This window comes from Limanda limanda, chromosome 6 (assembly GCF_963576545.1).
Source record: "Limanda limanda chromosome 6, fLimLim1.1, whole genome shotgun sequence".
In the NCBI taxonomy this organism is placed as follows: domain Eukaryota; kingdom Metazoa; phylum Chordata; class Actinopteri; order Pleuronectiformes; family Pleuronectidae; genus Limanda; species Limanda limanda.
The window spans coordinates 2,004,908-2,024,363 of NC_083641.1; the positions used below are offsets into that span (position 1 = coordinate 2,004,908).

The following is a 19,456-nucleotide window of genomic DNA, read 5'->3' on the forward strand; positions in this document are numbered from 1 at the left end:
TAGATTTATCTTGGAGAGAGAAGCATATTACAAGTCGATTACTTGAGTATGATGACGAGAAAGACTTTGAATCTTGAACCTTTTTTTCTCTATGGTGCAATGAAATAGAATTGGCCAGTAAAATATGTGAAAAATTGTCTTGAGTGTTACATAATCGCTGGTTCTATATGCAGGAGATAAAAGGGGAAACACACAAGTGTATGTGAGTGTTGTTAGTGTCATTAGTGTGAGGAGAGTCCCACTACTCCCAAGTACCAAATACCCCACAGAGGAAAGAAGGAAAATGAGGACAGGCCTGGAGGATGATTGGGGAGGAGGAGAGAAAAAATCTGGTGTGAACATTAGGCGGTGTGAACTAGAAGTGCATACCTCCACCAAGGCCAAACAATTCTACACATGACCCTATAGTAGAAATATGAAATCAAAAAGGAAAGTGGTGTCATACCCTGAAAATTATAAAAGAGCCCATACCGCTGCCAAGGCCTAACAGTCCACTTATGACACCACATTTAAATTAACTAGATCTGGTGATGTCAGTCCCCACAACTTGTCTGATTTTTTTCATCCAAATAATATTCTGAGAGATCAAGCAATATGTTGAAAAGCACCATATCTCACAATGTTTAAAATATGAAGAAAATAAATCCAGGATCCTAATGTTCCATAATCTGATGGCTTCAACCGTAGGTTATACCAAACCCATCCACAAAATTTCATGGAAATTGGCTCAGTAGTTTTCGCATAATCCTGCTGACTAACTAACAAACCAGATAAATGCAGACACCAACTTAACGTCCTCAGTGGACAAGCAAACAAACCGATGCGGGTGGAAGCACAACCTTCTTAGTTGAGGTAATTATGGTGTTTGTATGCAGATTGTAATGAGCCGCCATTACCCTTTAATGTTTTGTCCCATCAATTAGTCATAATTAATAATTGTGTATATGCATGTCTTTACCGAGTGTTCTTCTGTATATAAGCCATGAGTTTCCTCTTGCTCGCAGGTGAGTAAAGCAGATCTGATTGTGCTTCATGTCCTGGTTAGTGTGTGTATATTGTGTTTTAATTTGTAGTCCCTTAATGTGCGGTGTGCTGGGCACTTAATATAGATCAGTACCTTCATATTATATTAACACAAAGTAACAGCGCAATATGTCAACGCAGCGTTCCATTGTAACCTCTGCTAGTCATAGTGTGTACTGGTTTCTGAGGTCATATTGCTCTTCCGGCATCTGGCTTCCACATCAGTTGGCTGACTTTCCATCCATGTTTCAATCAAGTTAATTTAACAAAAATGACAGTTTTGATACAAATTTAATTTGTAATTTTCCCAATAAAGGGCTTTTACCCACAAAACTCACTGTCGTCAGTTTCCCATCAGAATTAGTTAATTGTGAGAAACCTGGCCAAATAAAACCCCCAAATATTTAGTATCCGTATAACTAGAGTATGTTAAAGGTATGTGAGAAAGTAAGGGTTTTGTTTGATTAGAAATTCGGTGAGTGTTATGTCCTTAAACCATCGAAAATTGAATAATTAATTAATGAATACTGTTCCACACATCGTCTGTGAGCAAGGTTCACTACCCATCTGCAGAACCACTTTATTTTATAGGTCCTGTAGTTTGCATTTATTAACAATAATAAGTGATCAATGTGTTAAACATGCACAACAATTCAAATTGGGCTAAGCGTAGATCTCACCATTTATAAATAAATAAAATAAAATGCCTCTTAAGGTTACTTTGGGGCAGACAACAAGTTTGCTGTATGACTGAGTTTCATAAGCTGTTGGATTGAAAAACACCTGCTGTTATTGGCCAATATTTCTCGCAATAAGAATACGTATTGTTTGCTTTTTCCAAGCCTCAGCGCTTATGTCTGGGTAATGTAGTTTTACTGTATTTTATTCTTGCAGTCCTAACATGTTATCCTGTCATCCTGCCATCCCTATAGTCTGCACCGTTCGCTGTCAGAAGTTCCTGATCTCGCGGGTCGGGGAGGACTGGATCTTCCTCATCCTGCTGGGACTCCTCATGGCCCTGGTCAGCTGGGCAGTGGACTTCTGCATCGCCATCTGCCTACAAGGTGAGAGAGGGCGGAAGCTAGTGAGGGAGAGGTTCGTTTTGTACCTATTGCTCAGGTTGTGCAATGTAGAGTGCTGAGACAGTAAGGGGAGGAAGAAGTATATATACAGGAGGGAAGTCCAAAATCGTATCGAATGCATGGTAGAGAGGATCTAGTTTGCTGACAGGGAAGCAGTATATTCATTTGTGAGGTTAAAATCTTGAAAAAAACAGAGAAGCAGAATACAAGAAACCATAGGAGGCATTCATACTGTATATTTTTTGTAACTTTAAGCATGCAAACAACTATACATCACACCGTTTATCATATCTTAAGTATTATACATTACAATTTTGTATTATGAAATGCAAAATGGTAAAGAGAAAATAACTTTACGAGAAGAAGTGAAAATGTATGAGGAAATAAATTAACCAAATAGTCCAATCAAGTAGAACAAATATCTGCCACTTCAGAATATTGTATTATTATTAAATGATTCTGTATCCACTGGAGAGTAATTGCAAAGATGCCAGAGCCCGGCCTCTGTCTTCTCTTTTTAATGTATTAAAACTTTACCTTTAGATTTCATTTAAATTTTGTGGAAATATTTCCACCAAATTGAATCAATTAAATCGGATATATGTTAATCATCTGCACCCAAAGGAATTTGTAAATGGAGCAAATTGAACCTTGGGGAAAACCATAGCAAATTGTTGCGGAACATAGGAAACATAGTCGCTTTTGGTGGCTGAAGAGTTTCTTAAATGGGAAGAAGGAATGAGAGATGATTTAATTGGACACAAAAAGCAAAAAGAAGCATTTGTTCAATGTTTAAATGGTTAATATGTCAGCACTCATGGATATACATTTAGACCTTTGTGTGTGTGTTTATGTGTGCATGTGTGTGTGTGTCCACAGCACAGAAATGGATGTACGGTGGTCTGGACAGCAATGTGTTCCTGCAGTATCTGGCCTGGGTCACTTACCCTGTCGTCCTCATCACCTTCTCTGCCGGCTTCACACAGATCCTGGCCCCGCAGGCTGTCGGTATGACACACACACGCTCACACAAGTTAAATTATTAGATATTCCATAAACAAATTACAACAGATTGATCATAAAAGTTATTCACCAAAAATGTATTTTCACTTCCTGGTTGGTACCAGCTTCTGCAGTGTAAGGATCTGCTACTTTTCTCTGTTTCATGTCGTTATTTAATTTGAAAACTTCACTTTGAGCTTTTTGAAGAGTTGCCACAATCTATGTATTTTGCCCAGTAAGTACGTAATTGAGTCATGAAATATTATTGGCTGGATTAACCTAAAATGAAAATAATAATTTGATTCAGGCTTATATTACTGTAGGTCCACATTGATCTAATGCTGATTTTAGATTTGAACTTTAAATGTTTGACATTACTGTGTTTTACAAAAGAAATTACACTTGTGTAACCACAGCCTGTAAACAATAAATCGTAATACAATTAACCCTGAATACATAATATTAAAATTGAATGGTCTACACAGTATGATTTTGGTTTATTTTCAAAGACAATATTCATCTAAAAATAAAAATAAAATTGTTCTCAAACCTCTGAGAATTATGAGAGGTAGGGTTGCATAGAAGTAATAGTAGGGTACCAAACCACAACGCGGTGCCAATCAGGCTCTGTACTTAAATAGTTGTCTTGCGTTATTACATTACATTAATCTTGCGGCAACACTCTCTGTACATGGCTCTGGCAGGACGTAACATTAGCCTCCTTATAGCTAATAGCTGCCAAACTCCAGTCAAAACAGCAGACTGCCTTAATATTGAAAGGTGTGGCTGTACTTCACGTGAAAGGATCCAACACCAGGTGGTTCAGATGTCCAAGAAGAAGAAATGGATGAACACACCAAACTTAATGAAGCACCTGGGGATGTGAAGATACATTTAAAAGCATATGGATGGTCCATCTTTGACTGCCTATGTGATGAGCACATGGGGAAAACTCTTGTTATTGCTTGTTGCTGGAGCATTTCGCTGTACTAAGCACTGAAACTGATAGAAAGTTATATACATTTGTTAAGAGTTTTGCACTTATTTATATTTTTATATTGATGTTAAGTGTGCTGTAATTTGTTAGCAAATAATAGGATAAATGTTGACTTCCAATCCCCAAATTTAAAAAAAAATGTTATGTACTTTTCATCAACACCGATATAAAAAATAATCCAAATGTTTCTCTGACCTAAGTGTAAGTGTGGCCATGTGTGGCTAACTCAGAGCTGGTGATTGACCAAGGTTTGTCTTATATTAGCAGCAGATCATGAGCTGTTTGATAAAATATTCCAGACAAAGACTGGTGTTAATGAGTGTTACATCAAATATATTACAACTCTGATACATGTTCTATTAAGCAACTCTGTACTGTTGACTCTTCTTGTCTGTTCTTGGTTGCGGTTCAGACCTCTGTCTGAATTACTCCTACTGTATTTTGCCAGTTGCCATTGTGTAGCCGCTCAGTAGCAAAACAGAAAACAAGCGGAGGTTTGTTTGTTTGAGTTGCAGCTGCAGGCGAGCAGCAGATCGCTGGGTGGATATAAAGATGAGGCTAATATGCAAATACATAATGATCTCCACCCAAGCAAATATTTGTCCAAATATGTTTTTTATTTTGCTGCTTTGTCTGAACACAAACTGACACAAAGATGGTAAAGAAAGAAAATAAGCTAAATAAATGACAATTTTGAAAAGAGGAGGAAAAACAACATATACAACTATTGTCACAGTTAAATCAGGTAAAAAGAAGAGATTCCTAAACAAAACATTGATTTAAATAACACACACACCTTGGTGCTTAACATTATAGTCAACATATTAGTTGTTACCCTGACTGAATTCCAATACAGGTCCTATATCTTGTCAAACACACCCCCTTTATCTCCATGATATATAATCCCTCTATATGTAGTAAGTTTGTTGGCTAAAGATAAAATGGTAGTTGCTCCTAATATCCCTATGTTCCCGATACTGGAACTGTGGAAAATACTTTCCCATAAGTGTTAAGTTTATTACGTGACCAGACATCCAAGCTATTAAAGTCTTGATCATCACAAAACAGCCAAAAATACTTTCTGGCCAAACTGCTGCCGTCTACTGTCCTGTGTCAAGTTAAAACTGGATTGCCAAGGTGATTGAAATAAATGTTTTTGGCTACATATCAGCAAATCAATTTATATTCAAGAAGTTGTGCAGTGACGGTGACGATTTATATTGATTTCAATCAGTGTCCGTCTGCAATGATAAGGAGATGGACAGAATTCCTACAACCAAACTGAATGGCTCTGACATGTACCTGTGTATATTTATATATTTCTAGTTTGTGAATAAAAAACATTAATAAAGAAAACAGAATATAAGAACGTTAAGAAAGCTTTTGCGCTTGGCTGAGGAAAGTTTGATGTGTTAATGGAAACATTATTTGACAGTGCAAAGGAAACCGACTTGGCCAATAAATCATGGGGCATGTGAAGCGTGGGACTTTGTTGTTAACTGAAGCTTCTCTGCCGAAGAAATGAAAAATCGGGGCAAACAAAAACCTCAAAACTGTGAGAAGTGATGAGAAGGCTTCCTCAAAGTAATACATGAAACAAACATTTCCTCCACATTTAGCTTTAACTGATAATCTTTTGATCACACCATCTTTTTGCATCCTCTTCTCCGATGCTTTGATGGCGCCTAACTATAAAATTAGCTCCACCAGCTGCATTTGGATGGAAACTTGACTCTAGCTGATGAATTTAGTACCATTTAAAATCAAATTATGTTGTCACTGTCAGTCACATGTGTTCAAACCACACAGTCCTGAAGAAGCAGATTAGCCGAGTTTTCTCTAATTTACACACAAGGATGATTTGTGACTTGATTTTATTGCGTATATAGTCATCAATAAACAAAGTTTCAGACCAAGACTTTACAATCTGTTGTAAACACCTCATGCCCCCTCCACCCTGCAGGTTCAGGTATTCCAGAAATGAAGACCATCCTGAGAGGAGTGGTGTTGAAGGAATACCTCACCTTCAAAACCTTTGTGGCCAAAGTCATCGGCCTCACCTGCGCTCTAGGCAGTGGCATGCCGCTGGGCAAGGAGGTAATATATATACCATAGACTGTATATATATACACACATGCACACGCACACACACACACATTTCTACAAAACAGCATCACCTGCTCCATGGGCCCATTAAGGTTAAACACAGAGTTTTCTCTAGGATCCAAAGTTGCTCAATGATCATAAGGCCTCAACATTTATAATGTCTTCTAGCTAAGCCACTTCCTGTGGACTTTTATGGATTTAAAATTGGTACAGTGATTAAGAGGAGTTTTCTAAATATGAAGATATATATTGTGTATTGCGATATATCCTAAAAATATCGCGATATTTGGTTTTGTCCATATCGCCCCAGCCCTATTACTTGCACATGTCCAGTCACAGGAGCAGCGCGTCAGTCAATGAAACAGTAAAGCCAATAGCGTATGTGGGTTGAAATACGGTCTGCAACATGCATTTTCAAGCACCACCTCCCCAATGTGGTGGAGAATGAGCTGAAAGACAATTTTTATTTTTATTTACCAGTCGATCTATATTCTGACCATCACCTATGATCCTGAGATGTGGGTAGGGACAGAAAGAATGAGATTGCAAATACAAGCAACCAAGATGAGTTATTCGCCCTAACTCCTTAACCCAAAAAATCACTGCAGGGGTAACATATCCCACAGGGGGAGCTGTAAACACTTTGCTGGGGAGAATGATGTCTGGAATACCCTGGTTAGCTGGCTAAAGTCTTGATGCGCACGTAAAAAATAAACTTACCATAAAAATGTAACTTAATATAACTGACAATATCTATTTATATATTTTATTTTAGTAAGCAATGCCAGGAAAACTCAACTGGTGATCCTCATTCAACAGCTATTGCACAGTGTGTTTCAGTGATTCGCCGCATTAAATCTTTGTCTGTGATCAAATATGGACCCAGCTGCCATCAGGTTTGACGGCCGGCTTACACAACATCTGAAATAAGCTTTCAGAATCAGAGAAGAATACCAGCTGGCTGCAGCTTCAATTTAAACCGTTAACAGTCATCAAAAACTCATTAAGGTCCCAGTGAAGTGTTTGAGCAGTTTTCCCAGTGGGCCTTGAAAAAGTGGAGCAGCTCTATCATGACTGAAATCAGTGCATATATGCAGACCTATCAGTGCATATTATAGAAATCAGTGAATGCTACATGAACTTCTCGGGGACCATCACCGTCTCCAGATCCCATTCTACATGCCTGCTGCATGATTTACACATGATTCATAAAAGGCTGAGTATGTTCTACTGAAAGGTTGGCAAGTTTAATATGAATACATTTTGCACTGGTACATTCTGCCTCCAGGAAATCGCCATATGCCAGCACTTAAGTTTGCAACTGGCAGAAGCTTAAAACTCCTTTCTCATACGCAGCTTTTATAGGTCACCTAACAAACTGACTAGAATAAAAATAAAAATGAAAATAAAAAAATAAATTGAAACAATACAGTCTATTACTTGGGGTGTAACAGTGCACAAAAATAATTTCTTGGTACGTAGCTTAGAAATTTCGATACAGGGAAAACAAGAAATATAAAGCATTAAGTAGCTTGTATTTTTTTTTTTATAATTGAACACTAGTTTAATAGACAATGGCTGTCATTCTTAAAGTCTGTAGTTCAGCTGCAACTAGCAGCAGCATACATACAAAATACATTTACATATAAATAAAACAAATAAAATATTTTTTGAGTGTGGATACCCAACATGATCAAACAGGGGTTGTTTCATGCTGAGGGTTGAGTTTAGTGGTGTTGGCTGGACTTTCTACAGGATCTTTTTACCCTGCATGTAAATGGATTTGGTAAATGGATTTGTATTTATATAGCGCTTTTCTAGTCTGATGCTTTACAGTACAGTTTCACATTCACCCATTCACACACACATTCATACAGTGCATATACTTGCAGCACTTTGTTATTCTTGCGGGGGCCAATCAGGGTTCAGCATCTTGCCCAAGGACACTTCGGTATGCAGATGGTTCAGACTGGGGATCGAACCGCCGACCTTTAGGTTGGAGGACGACCACTCTACCCCTCAGCCACAGCTGTGCCTATAATCGGGCTAAACATCATGCTCGGGTCAGGTTCTGACACAAAATACAAACCCCTGTCCGTTCTCTGGGGCTCTGTCTGTTATTTCGTATACTGCTTTAACCCTAACCCCTGGATTGTTGATGCTTAATTGTCATGGGGAGCTGTGTTAGAATAACACACATCTGTTCAGTCCTCCAATGTCCCGAAAGATTTCTTTACAAGTATGAAGAAAATGTGTACCGCTACACCCTCAGTTCAAACCAATATAAACACACACAATATCAGTTGCAGCTTATACCAGCTCTCTTACATTAAGGCTATAGCCTATGCAGCAGCATGAATTGGGCTTGAGAGAGTGTGGAAACTGGAGAAGAGGCAAAACAAAATGAGAAAGAGGTAGCGTGCAGAGTTAACTTGGGACCTTTTCTAAACCCAAAGGGAGGTAGAAGACTGTTCTTCTGGAGATTGTTGAATCCCCAGATTCACTATGCAGATGTTGTTTATGTCCTTTACACTACTTTGTGTGGATGAGTTTGGAAAATGTAGTGTATACTTCGCTGTTCTTTAGCAAAAAAAAAGTTTCAGGTAAGTATGGCATCCCCCAAAAGACGTTAAGCCCCAAGACATACCAACAGTAAAAAAGTTGTTTTTTCCTTTATTACACACAGACACACAGACACACAGACACACAGACACACAGACACACACAGACACACACAGACACACACAGACACACACACACACACACACACACACACACACACACACACACACACACACACACACACACACACACACACACACACACACACACACACACACACACACACACACACACACACACACACACACAACACACACACACACAAACACACACACACGCCTCAGGCCCTTGTGGCTGTGTACGCCTGCAGCAGCATCCACAGTTTGGATTCTGAGCAGCCGTTCACTTCATATAACTTGAGCATCACTCTTTTAATGATCTCACTTTTAATCCTGTTGGTTCCACTTTGAACATCATCCTCTGAATTTTAACTTTCACTGCGGACTTTGTTGTTGATGATGTATTTTCAAAGAGTTTTACGTGCTGTCTCGTGACGCACAACAAACAGGAGGCTTAAGTGCTTCTCGGCTTGTAATGTTTGTCTCAATTACGTTTTTATAAAGATGAAGAACGTATCCACACTTCCTCTCACTTAATAAAGTTGTTGAGGAATTTTTGACCATCCTCACACATTACTGTAAATGCCACTATATATTATGTATACTGTATATTAGACAGAGAGACACCAACTTCAACCCTTCAACTTTAACTCTTTGAGCGTATTTCACCAGTGGCAAGACGTAAGGACAATGTGATTTAGGAATGCATACTTTAGGCTTAACTATCAGATAGGATGCGAACACCTACATGTAACATAGAGAGAGTGACAGCAATTCTAGCCATTCATGGATGTGCTGTTAGAATGGGGGACGCAAGTAGAGGGAGATATATGGCGATGCTGTGGAAGACATATGGAAGGCAATTGTCTCCCCCAAGTCTGAAGATGCATCTTCAGAGTAACATTGCTCATGTTAATCTGTTAGCGTTTGTATATTGTTTCACCTTCTGGTCTCCTTGATGCATCAAGTCTACATTAAAATCTTCTGCATAAGACATCAGCTGCTGCCTGAGTTCTCCTTTCACCAGATTCCAGGAAACTTCCGTAACAAAAATAAGGCCAACACATTCCTGATATGGCGCTGCCATCTTGTGCAGGTGACGTCATTTAGAGCCTGAGTCGGTGCAGTGGTGATTGTGAAGTTCCTGCTGAACAAACCTCCCTGAACCAGTAAAATTAACACACTAAATGTTTTTGTGAACGATGTATGAAATGTGTACTTTGGCTTTAATTTGTCTCATGTCTGAGAGGGTGGGGTTTATGACCTCTACTGCAGCCAGCCACCGGGGGGCGAACAAGATGGTTTATCTTAATTTTGCCCATCTTTATGTAAACTCATTAGTTTACACCTGTGGTATTTTATGGTCTTTTCCCCCTATCCTTTCAGGGTCCATTTGTACATATCGCCAGTCTGTGTGCCTCTCTGCTCAGCAAGTTCATGTCTCTGTTTGGAGGAATTTACGAGGTAAGTCCTGTTTATTTATTTTTCTTAGTCTCAAGTTTCCTTTCACTCCTTCAAGATTTTGCACCTGCTCACTTGATTTCAGTGTGTTTTTGCGACGTTAAATTAAAACATCTATTATTCATTTCTCTTACTATTGTTTCTCTCTATACGCTGTACATGCCATATAACAAATTCTGATGGAAAGAGTTTCAACCTACAACTCAAGTTATTTTTCTCATTCCATTTCACTCACTTCTTCAAAATCCAGTTTTTGTCCATTAAACAGATTCCCTTGGTTACCTTAGTCACTCTCTGTTGTTGCTGTGCTTTGTGAGTAACAAGCTTAATAAGGAGCTGCGAATGCTTTGCAAACTGCGTTGTTCCTTTCAGATACACAGGTTGCCTTCTTGCCCTCTCATCTTGATAATTAAATTTTAATCAGGGCTTGAATATATATTTATTTTTTAAGAGCAATTCATAGTCTCTCTAAAAAAGTTAACAAAACATTGAACATCACTCAAAAACAAGCACTGAAGCTCAGTTCTGCTTGTAGTGTGACATCACTGATGTGTTGCTGAAAAGCAATTTTTCAAACTGGATCTACAGGTTGAACACTCACTACTGCTGTGGCACTAACATGAAACCAGAAAATTCAAAGTGTGGAAAGAAGAGAGGGATTCTGGGTAGAGTGTTAGTGGAATCAGCAAACAGCTGCGTTTGCATTAATGTATTAAGGAAGGTTGTGGGCCATTCATCACGCTGTAACTGGCTCATCCAGCATTCAGCTGCTGTGTGTTGTATTAACATTAGTCTTGTACGGACTCTGAATGTGGCTTTCGCGATCCAATGTTAGCTGTCTTCGATAAGAAGAGCATACGTTCATATCTCCCGAGAAACAAATTAGTTCAAAGTATCAAAGGAGGTTTTGCGTTGATGAAGTCGATGCTTTTATTCAGAGCTGCTCACGTGGTTTCGGTCATCAAAAATTCATCTCAAAAGCAGCCAGGCTCAAAATGCAATTTTTTTTCTTTTTCATAGGATTCAATCTCTCTCATCCCATAAAGTCTGGATGTTTTCATCTTGAAGACTAACTTTGCTCAGATAGATGCAGCGAAGGGAGTAGAGCACTTTATTTGGTATGGCGGGGGGAAGGCATAGAATGTGGAAAAATGCTGGATGGTATAAGATGCTGATCGATCAGGGGAAAGACAGAAAAATAATTTTCTTTCTCATGGGTCTTCTCCTTCTCCCTTTTCATCCTCTCCATCTTTTCCATCCTTTGGGAGAGGAGGCTGGGCGCTGGAGGAAGGCAGAGAAAATTTTACTCTCATCTCTATCTTTTCTGAAGACTGCACTTCTCTTTGGGGAAAAAAACATTGGGGAGATGGGATGGCTTGAGGAGAGTACACAGGACAGTGCTACTCAGTGAAGAGTCGGTGCAAGAGCTGCAAAAACCCTTCTACTTTATGGCCTTAAGCTGAAGAAGGAAGCATTATGTAGTCAGTTGCTTTCGACAAAACAGATATCGATTGTGTTCACAAAGGTGATTTGGAGGATCAGCTGAGCTGGACCGGATTGTAGTTGTAGGTGTGCTAGAAAAGACAAGCTAATTCACTTTTATTGTCCATGTAGAGGAACTTGACCTTAACATACATAAAACAGAAACATTGATAGCATCAAATCAGTCATTACGACGTCAATAATTTCACTATTTTTGTACCCTTTGTATCATCATTTATCAGCTTGATATGGTGTGTATATTTATAAATTTATATAAATTTATATATGATGATTAAAAGCACTAAAACACTTCAGTAGGGTTAAGATCATGTTAATGTGACAGTTTAGATGAACACCTGATTTTACTGCAGCTGATGTTGAGAAAATGAAATCCTCCTGTTCTTAGTTGGTTTCCTGTCGTCTAATGCAGTATATCCATATTGGCATTTTTCTCAAACCAATATACTTTACATGTCGAGATGGGCTTTAATTTAAAAATTCTCGCTAGGCACTGTCTGTCCCTCAGTCTTCTCCATTATTCTCTCGCTCAACATAACAGCTTTTATTTTTCCATCTCCCCATCTTCCTTTTTATCTTTCTGCAATAATCATAATCATCATCATCATCATAATTATTGTCTATTGTAAAGAGTAACACTCTGTTACTGTAAAGAGTAACACTCTGTTACTCATTACCGCCCTCATGTCCCTGATTGTTATGCTGCGTGCGTGTGTGTTTACCTCTGCAGCAGCAGCTCTTCATAGTTTGAAGTACAGTATAATAATGTGGGCTGTAAAAGCCAGTTTTTTTAGCGGGCTTTTAGATAGCGTGCTGTCCATTTAAGAAAAAAAGAAAGAGGGATGAGTCCTTCACACACACACACACACGGAGGAGCCATTGTTTGATAAGTGCTGTCACTTGGTCAGATTTAAAAGAGATTTGTTTTTTGGAAATCAGGACTATGACTGTTTGTTTATTGAGTTTTTGAAACTGAAATGCTGTTTTGTTACTTATTGAACAACATGAGTGGAAATCAGACTGAAATGTTAAGTTTTACAATCACTTAAACAGTTAATAATAGCAGTAAAAAAAAAGTTGTATTCATCTGTCCTTACTCGTCAAACTTTGTTTTATATTCTCATGCTTCCTGAAGGAGCCTGGTTTAATAGGGATTAAGGTAATTCTGCATGATCTCCGGTCCGTGTTCCTTCTTCCACAATATTCAGGTCTTGTCACATAAATTCAAAAGTTATCTAAAATTTAAGCTAAATGTTTATTTGAGTATCTTGCCTCAGAAACATTCTTCAAAATAGAGTATTATCCTTGTATTTGTCCTTGTCAAAATCATTTGTCAGGCACTATCATATCACCTTGTTGTAACTGAAATGTCTATGATGAAATTACTGTCTTAATTGCGCTGATGTTTTTTAGGATTCCAGATATTATGTTCTGTCTTGTGCTTTTGTGCATTTTCTTTTGAACAGCCTGACATGATTGGTGTCTTTGTAAACTTTGGGGAAAAAAACGTTTTTGGTTTGACCAAATATGTTCATTGTAATGAACAATTGCTTTGTTCATAGGTGGTCATAATAACACAAAATTAATGATTTTACAAAGCACTCGCCAGTTTTTTCTCATTTAGATCTTTCTCTTAGGGACAAAGAAAACGTGGAAGATATTTTCTTGACCATCTTTGTGTCGTTGACTTGTTTGTTAAGCACATTTTATTTGTGTTTGAAATCTCAATAGACACAAATTTGTATTTATGAAGTTACCATGACTATTTCATGATTTAGGAGAAGAGAGGATCCAGCCTGGTACAGTTGAAAAAAATTATAGTTGGCAGGATTAAGGACAATGGTAAAAAAATAATTTGTGTGTGTATGCAGGCACCAGTACAGCGTGAGTTGTTGCACGTTATAAGTTTGTAAGCACAGGATAAGCCAATGAGCATAAAGTCCCACGGGGAAAACACATACGCACACACACTAACCTTCCTTTATCACTGTCAAGCTGCTTAAAGGAAGCCAGTCTCATAGGAATGAAGGTAAGATCAGTCACTTAAAAAAAACGCCTCCGATTCTCATGATGCACTGTGATCCTCTGCCCTTCAGTCATGCAGCTCAGTCCTTTCATTTGTTCCTCTCTGACGGTCCCACTGTGTGTCACACTGCAAATCCTCCTCTTACAACAGGGTCATAATGTTTCTCTTGCAGGAAGAGTCTCATATTATATGAACTCTGCAGTTATTAATGCAATTTAACTGCAGTTGAGTCATTGAGCCTATTTGTCAACTTGTTACATTTTACAGCTTATGCTTTCGTGTGTGTGTGTGTGTGTGTGTGTGTGTGTGTGTGTGTGTGTGTGTGTGTGTGTGTGTGTGTGTGTGTGTGTGTGTGTGTGTGTGTGTGTGTGTGTGTGTGTGTGTGTGTGTGTGTGTGTGTGTGTGTGTGTGTGTGTGTGTGTGTGTGTGTGTGTGTGTGTGTGTGTTTTCCAGAATGAGTCGAGGAACATTGAGATGCTGGCAGCAGCCTGTGCTGTAGGAGTGGGCTGCTGTTTTGCTGCCCCCATTGGAGGTGAGTCACACCTCCATGTTTGTGTATATAAGATAAGATATTCAATTTGATTTGTATAGTGCCAAATCAAAATATACATTACTTCAAGGCACTTTACGTTGAAGGTCGACACCCTAAAAATGACAGAGAACTTCACACAACACTGCACATGGTGAACTTTATGTCAGTGAAATTGATGGAGCAATTTCAGTGATGTTTTAGAGGGGATCTGTTAGTGTAGGCAATATCCATTTGATTTTTGTACAGATTAAATCAGCTCATGTCAACTTTAGAGTCTTACATGCTCTCCTTACTGGCTTTTACAAATCTCACAACATGGTCTAAACCAAAGGTAAAAGGAATACACAAAACAACTGAGAGTATATCTGAGTGTGAATGTTGTTGTTTACATTTTATTTTTGTACTATTGCATTAATCATATATGATCAAGGCCTTTGTAAGTATCATGTGTGGCCCATAATGAGTCTGTTTGTTTGTGTGTGTGTGTGTGTGCGTTCCAGGAGTGTTGTTCAGTATTGAAGTAACGTCCACATTCTTTGCGGTGAGGAACTATTGGAGAGGTTTCTTTGCTGCTACATTCAGTGCCTTCATCTTCAGAGTCCTGGCTGTTTGGAACAGAGACGAAGGTAACAAGGACTATATGCAACACTGTATGACATTAATGGGAAGTGCCAGTAATGGCAGGTGATTTAACATTCATCCAAATATGAAATATTTCTCATTTAAAATGTAGCAGGGGATGTTTCCACATGTTTTATTTATAAATCGTTCTAATAAAGAGGATTAGCATATAATGTTTGAGACCTCTACTTTGGAAATCGATGCTGGGTCCACTAACCAAACACAGAGCCAGAGCTGTGTATTTAAACAGGAGTACTACCAGGGCCCACAGAGAACTTAGAGCTAACGTACTGTGAGGAGATATTAGCAGAATTTGACAAAGTGTATTGGATTAAAATGGCTTATAACCCACCTTGAACCAGTGTTAATTTCGTTGACGATAACGATAACGAAAAATATTCGTTAACGCCCCTTTTCCCATGACTAAGACGAGACGAAGACGTAACGAAATGGATCTTTGAAAATAAAAACTATGACGAAATCTATTTTAATTTTCGTCAACGAGACGAGACGAAACGAAAATGTTGGCGGTTGACTAAGTCACAACAATTTTTAAAAACATAATCCTATCAGGCCGTCATGAAGTACCCGGAGCGGCGAGTGTGTGTGTCTGTGTGTGTGTGTGTGCTCCCAGATGCGCTCCGGTCCCGCGGCTCCGCCCCCTGCCGCAGCGCACTCGCTCAGACAGCTGAGATCAGAGCTCGTTCACATGGAGCAGGCCGGTCACTGACTCACCGGCTGCTTCTTAACTATGGAAACAGTGAAAACACAGAGTTCCTCTGGTCTCAGCTGCTCTGAGATCAGCGCCGCAGCCTCTTGATCAGAGCAGAAGCTGCAGTTGGTTTATACCGAGCTTCAGTTTCCTCCTCCGGTCTGATCTGCTTTCACTTTTTGTTTTCACATTTCGCCAACTAAAATATATAGGCTGCAGCTATATGTTTTTATTTATTTAAAAATAGGGTACTTCTTATTTCATACATTTCCCACAAATATGGGGATGACTCAAATAACCCTACATAGTTCTGCGTTTAATTTATTTCAAAGTAGACCTACACTTGCCTGTGTATTTTCTTCTCCTCTTCATAAGCATTTGGTGTTTCCCTTTGTTGTAACAGGTAAAAATAAATAAAATGTCAACAGTTTTCTTTATTGTTGTTCTATAATTTCATAAATGCAATAATCTACATATTAGTATAGTATAACTTTATATAAAATTTTATCAGCTTTGTTATCAAATATGTTTTGCGGCTCCAGATAAATTTTATTTGGGGGAAGAGGGGGCAAAATGGCTCTTTTGATAGTAAAGGTTGCCGACCCCTGCTATAGACCTATAGGAGGGACATCTAATGGACAACCTAAGTACTGCAAGCTAGACTAGTATGCAGTTGTAGACACAACACAGGGGGTCCCTGGACCTGAGAAGGGAAGATAAGGAGTTTAATGTGGCTATTAAATGTGACTAAAACTAGACTAAAATGTAATTCGTTTTCGTCGACTAAAACTAGACTAAAATGTAATTTGTTTTCGTCGACTAAAACTAGACTAAAACTAAGAAGGATAAAAATGACTAAAACTAGACTAAAACTAATATGCATTTTCGTCAAAAGACTAAGACTAAGACTAAATCAAAAATAGCTGCCAAAATTAACACTGCCTTGAACACAAGTAATAAAGTGGAAAAGAGGGATTTAACATAATTAGATTTTGTATAATTTAAGTAATTGTCAATACTAAATGTCCAAAACTGATAGGTACTTATTAAAAGTCATATTGAACAGAAATCTTTAGAAACAATTAGCCCACTGTTAATGTTCTCTTCTTAAAAAAGTTTACCGTACAGCCGGAGATGTAATATCACTTGAAGGCAGCTTAGATCATTAATGTATTAAACAAATCTTGATGATGAAAATAAAGCTGAGGAGGACGGGGATCATTTGGCAGATGTGCTCTGTTATAAAGCCTCACAACTGTATCAACAAGCTCACACTGATAAAAAACTAGATTGTTCTTTTACAGCAGTGTAATACTGACATTAATGGTGACAGCCAGGCACAAGGCAAAACTCTCAGCCAATGAAAACCCTGCTGTAGGATTTCCAGTGATCTTGTTAACATTTGTATTGTCTCTCTCACAAGAATTTCTCTGACCCTCTGTTTTCCCAACACTTTGATCTGTCGGTGTTATGCCACCTCCACAACAAGTAGAGAGTTTTATTTACTTCACACTTGTTGCCTTCCATCGGGACCTGAGTTGCTGTTAACACTTGATTTCCCTGCATCTTCCTCCAGTATTTGTGCGTTTTTGATGATTTTGTTGACACTGTTTTGGTTTCCTTCCTAACTCCTGTTGTATTTGGTTCTTCCCCCAGAGACCATCACAGCCCTGTTTAAAACACGTTTCCGGCTGGACTTCCCCTTTGACCTCCAGGAGCTTCCTGCCTTTGCTGTCATCGGGTGAGTTCTGCAGTTGATCGGCCTTTGTTCCATTTTCTAGGCTACCAAAGCACTGTGATTGGTCACTGACATGATTTCTAAACCTTCAATTACCTCCACCAAGGAGGTTATGTTTTAGTCTTGGTTTGTGTATTTGTCTGTCTATCTGTTTATAGAGGACTGATTACCACAAAACTTGGTGGAAGGATGTGATCAGGGAAGAACCCAAACTTTTTAGTGTGAATTTAGATTGGGGGCGGTTCCATCAGATTTCCAATAGATTTCCATAGAAAGCTTATATGAATTCAAACATTGTGAGTCATTGTTTTTGCTCATCTGGTTCCTCTGACAGGTATTCCCATTTACTGCAATTGCAGATGGAATTCAGATATTATTCAGGCGCTCTGACTACTGCAGCATATGAGGGTGTTTCTTGAGGGTAGCCTGCGTGAGTCACCTAACATGGATAATTCAGCCTGAAACAGTTGCTTGCACACCGAGGGGCGTCTTATTTTATCCTGCCGTAGCCTGAGGGCTCGTCCACAGCTGTGAACGAGACCACGGGCTCCTAGAAGAAAGCAGGTGGAGAGATGAGAGGGAGAGCTCTCCTCCCTCTTTCACTCTCTCTCTCTCTCTGATACAAGTACATTCCAATGTTTAACTGTGCACAGTCTCCCCAAGAGAAAAAAAACCCCTTCCCTTATTTTTCTTCCTCCTCTTCTGTTTTTACGTCTTGTGGCTGTTTTTATTTTGTCCGGAGGTGGTAACTTGCACATACAGTACAATTAACACTCCCTCCAGAAGGCAACAGAGCACTTAACCCCAGTTTAATGCTGTGCTACCATGTACTGTGTGTGTTTGTTTGTGTGTGCGTGTGTGTGCGTATGCACCACTGCAACGCTGCATCAGTGCGGTTTCCATCTTCCCTTGCCAATAGCTGTCAAGCGGGTAAAGTCGGTCAGTGCCTCAGTCAACTAGGCCACAAAGAGTTTGTCCTGCGTAGGATGCTTCCAAGGGCACGTCTTTGAAGAGTCACACACTAGTCTCCATAGTGTTTACACCTGCAGGCATTCAACGTGAGGATCAATGAGACAAGGAGGAGGCTAGAGCACTACATGATTCATGAAGATGTGTGAGGCCTTAACATATGTTCGGATGCTCTTGTAAGTCACTAATGTCCACTAAGACAATGTTCTTATTTTAATGAACAATAATCTTCCATGTCCTTATTGAATACGGCCAGCCAGCATGCATGTTGATGGTATAATAATAAAGATAATCCTTTTCATTGAATAACTGTGTCACTGGTGTCTTCAAAACATTAAGGAGAAATTTTGGATCAGTCTTCCTACAGACCTCCTTCAGTTCAGAAATTGTTAGGTTTGCTCTGAACAATGATCCTCAGGTTGCCACAACATCTCTGTTGAGTTAAAGTCTCAGCTCTGACTGTCATTTTATAGGTTTACACAGGTGTTTAGTGTCATTGTCCTGCTGCATCAGGAACAGAGATGTTAATCAACTCCAATGATTCCTTCAAGACTAAAGCTGTTACTGATCATTCTGCTTTGTGCCTTTGGACTCATCTAAGCTGGATGCCCACTTCTAGAGAAAAAAGCCATAGAACTAAATTCTCTCTGTGTAGAGTTTGTTGACCTGAGTCTTTCAGATGACCGTGCTAACCTTTCTCGCTTTGTGCAAATAAACATTTCTAGATCTTAAGTCTTTTAAATTTGTATTGGTCAGATTAACTCTAACTCCCACCTCCAGTCATGTGTCACCAAATGGACTTCAGTTTTTACATCATTGGCCCAAACCACATGGTAAATGTTTGAATGATGTGTTCATTATTGTCTTTGTTGATAATTAGAACTTGAATTGAAGATCATGTTTTCTATGAAAATGTCAAAAATGTAATGTTAAAGAAGGTGACAAAGAACTGTCCAGATGTAACCGTGATGGGTTCTTCCCTGACCCATGCCACTGAGTTTTGTTG

The 19,456-nt window shown here is 39.0% G+C and overlaps 1 protein-coding gene across 1 annotated transcript in view; it reads left to right on the forward strand.

The window, feature by feature from the left end:
* The window catches only part of clcn2c (chloride channel 2c), a 148,307-nt gene that overhangs the window by 73,705 nt on the left and 55,146 nt on the right, over nt 1-19,456 (forward strand). Inside the window, exons 3-9 of the mRNA XM_061073190.1 lie at nt 1,956-2,087; nt 2,985-3,113; nt 6,068-6,201; nt 10,278-10,355; nt 14,332-14,410; nt 14,911-15,036; nt 17,400-17,484. Of these exons, the coding sequence (XP_060929173.1) occupies nt 1,956-2,087; nt 2,985-3,113; nt 6,068-6,201; nt 10,278-10,355; nt 14,332-14,410; nt 14,911-15,036; nt 17,400-17,484 (763 nt within the window). The remainder of the gene's footprint in view (nt 1-1,955; nt 2,088-2,984; nt 3,114-6,067; nt 6,202-10,277; nt 10,356-14,331; nt 14,411-14,910; nt 15,037-17,399; nt 17,485-19,456) is intronic.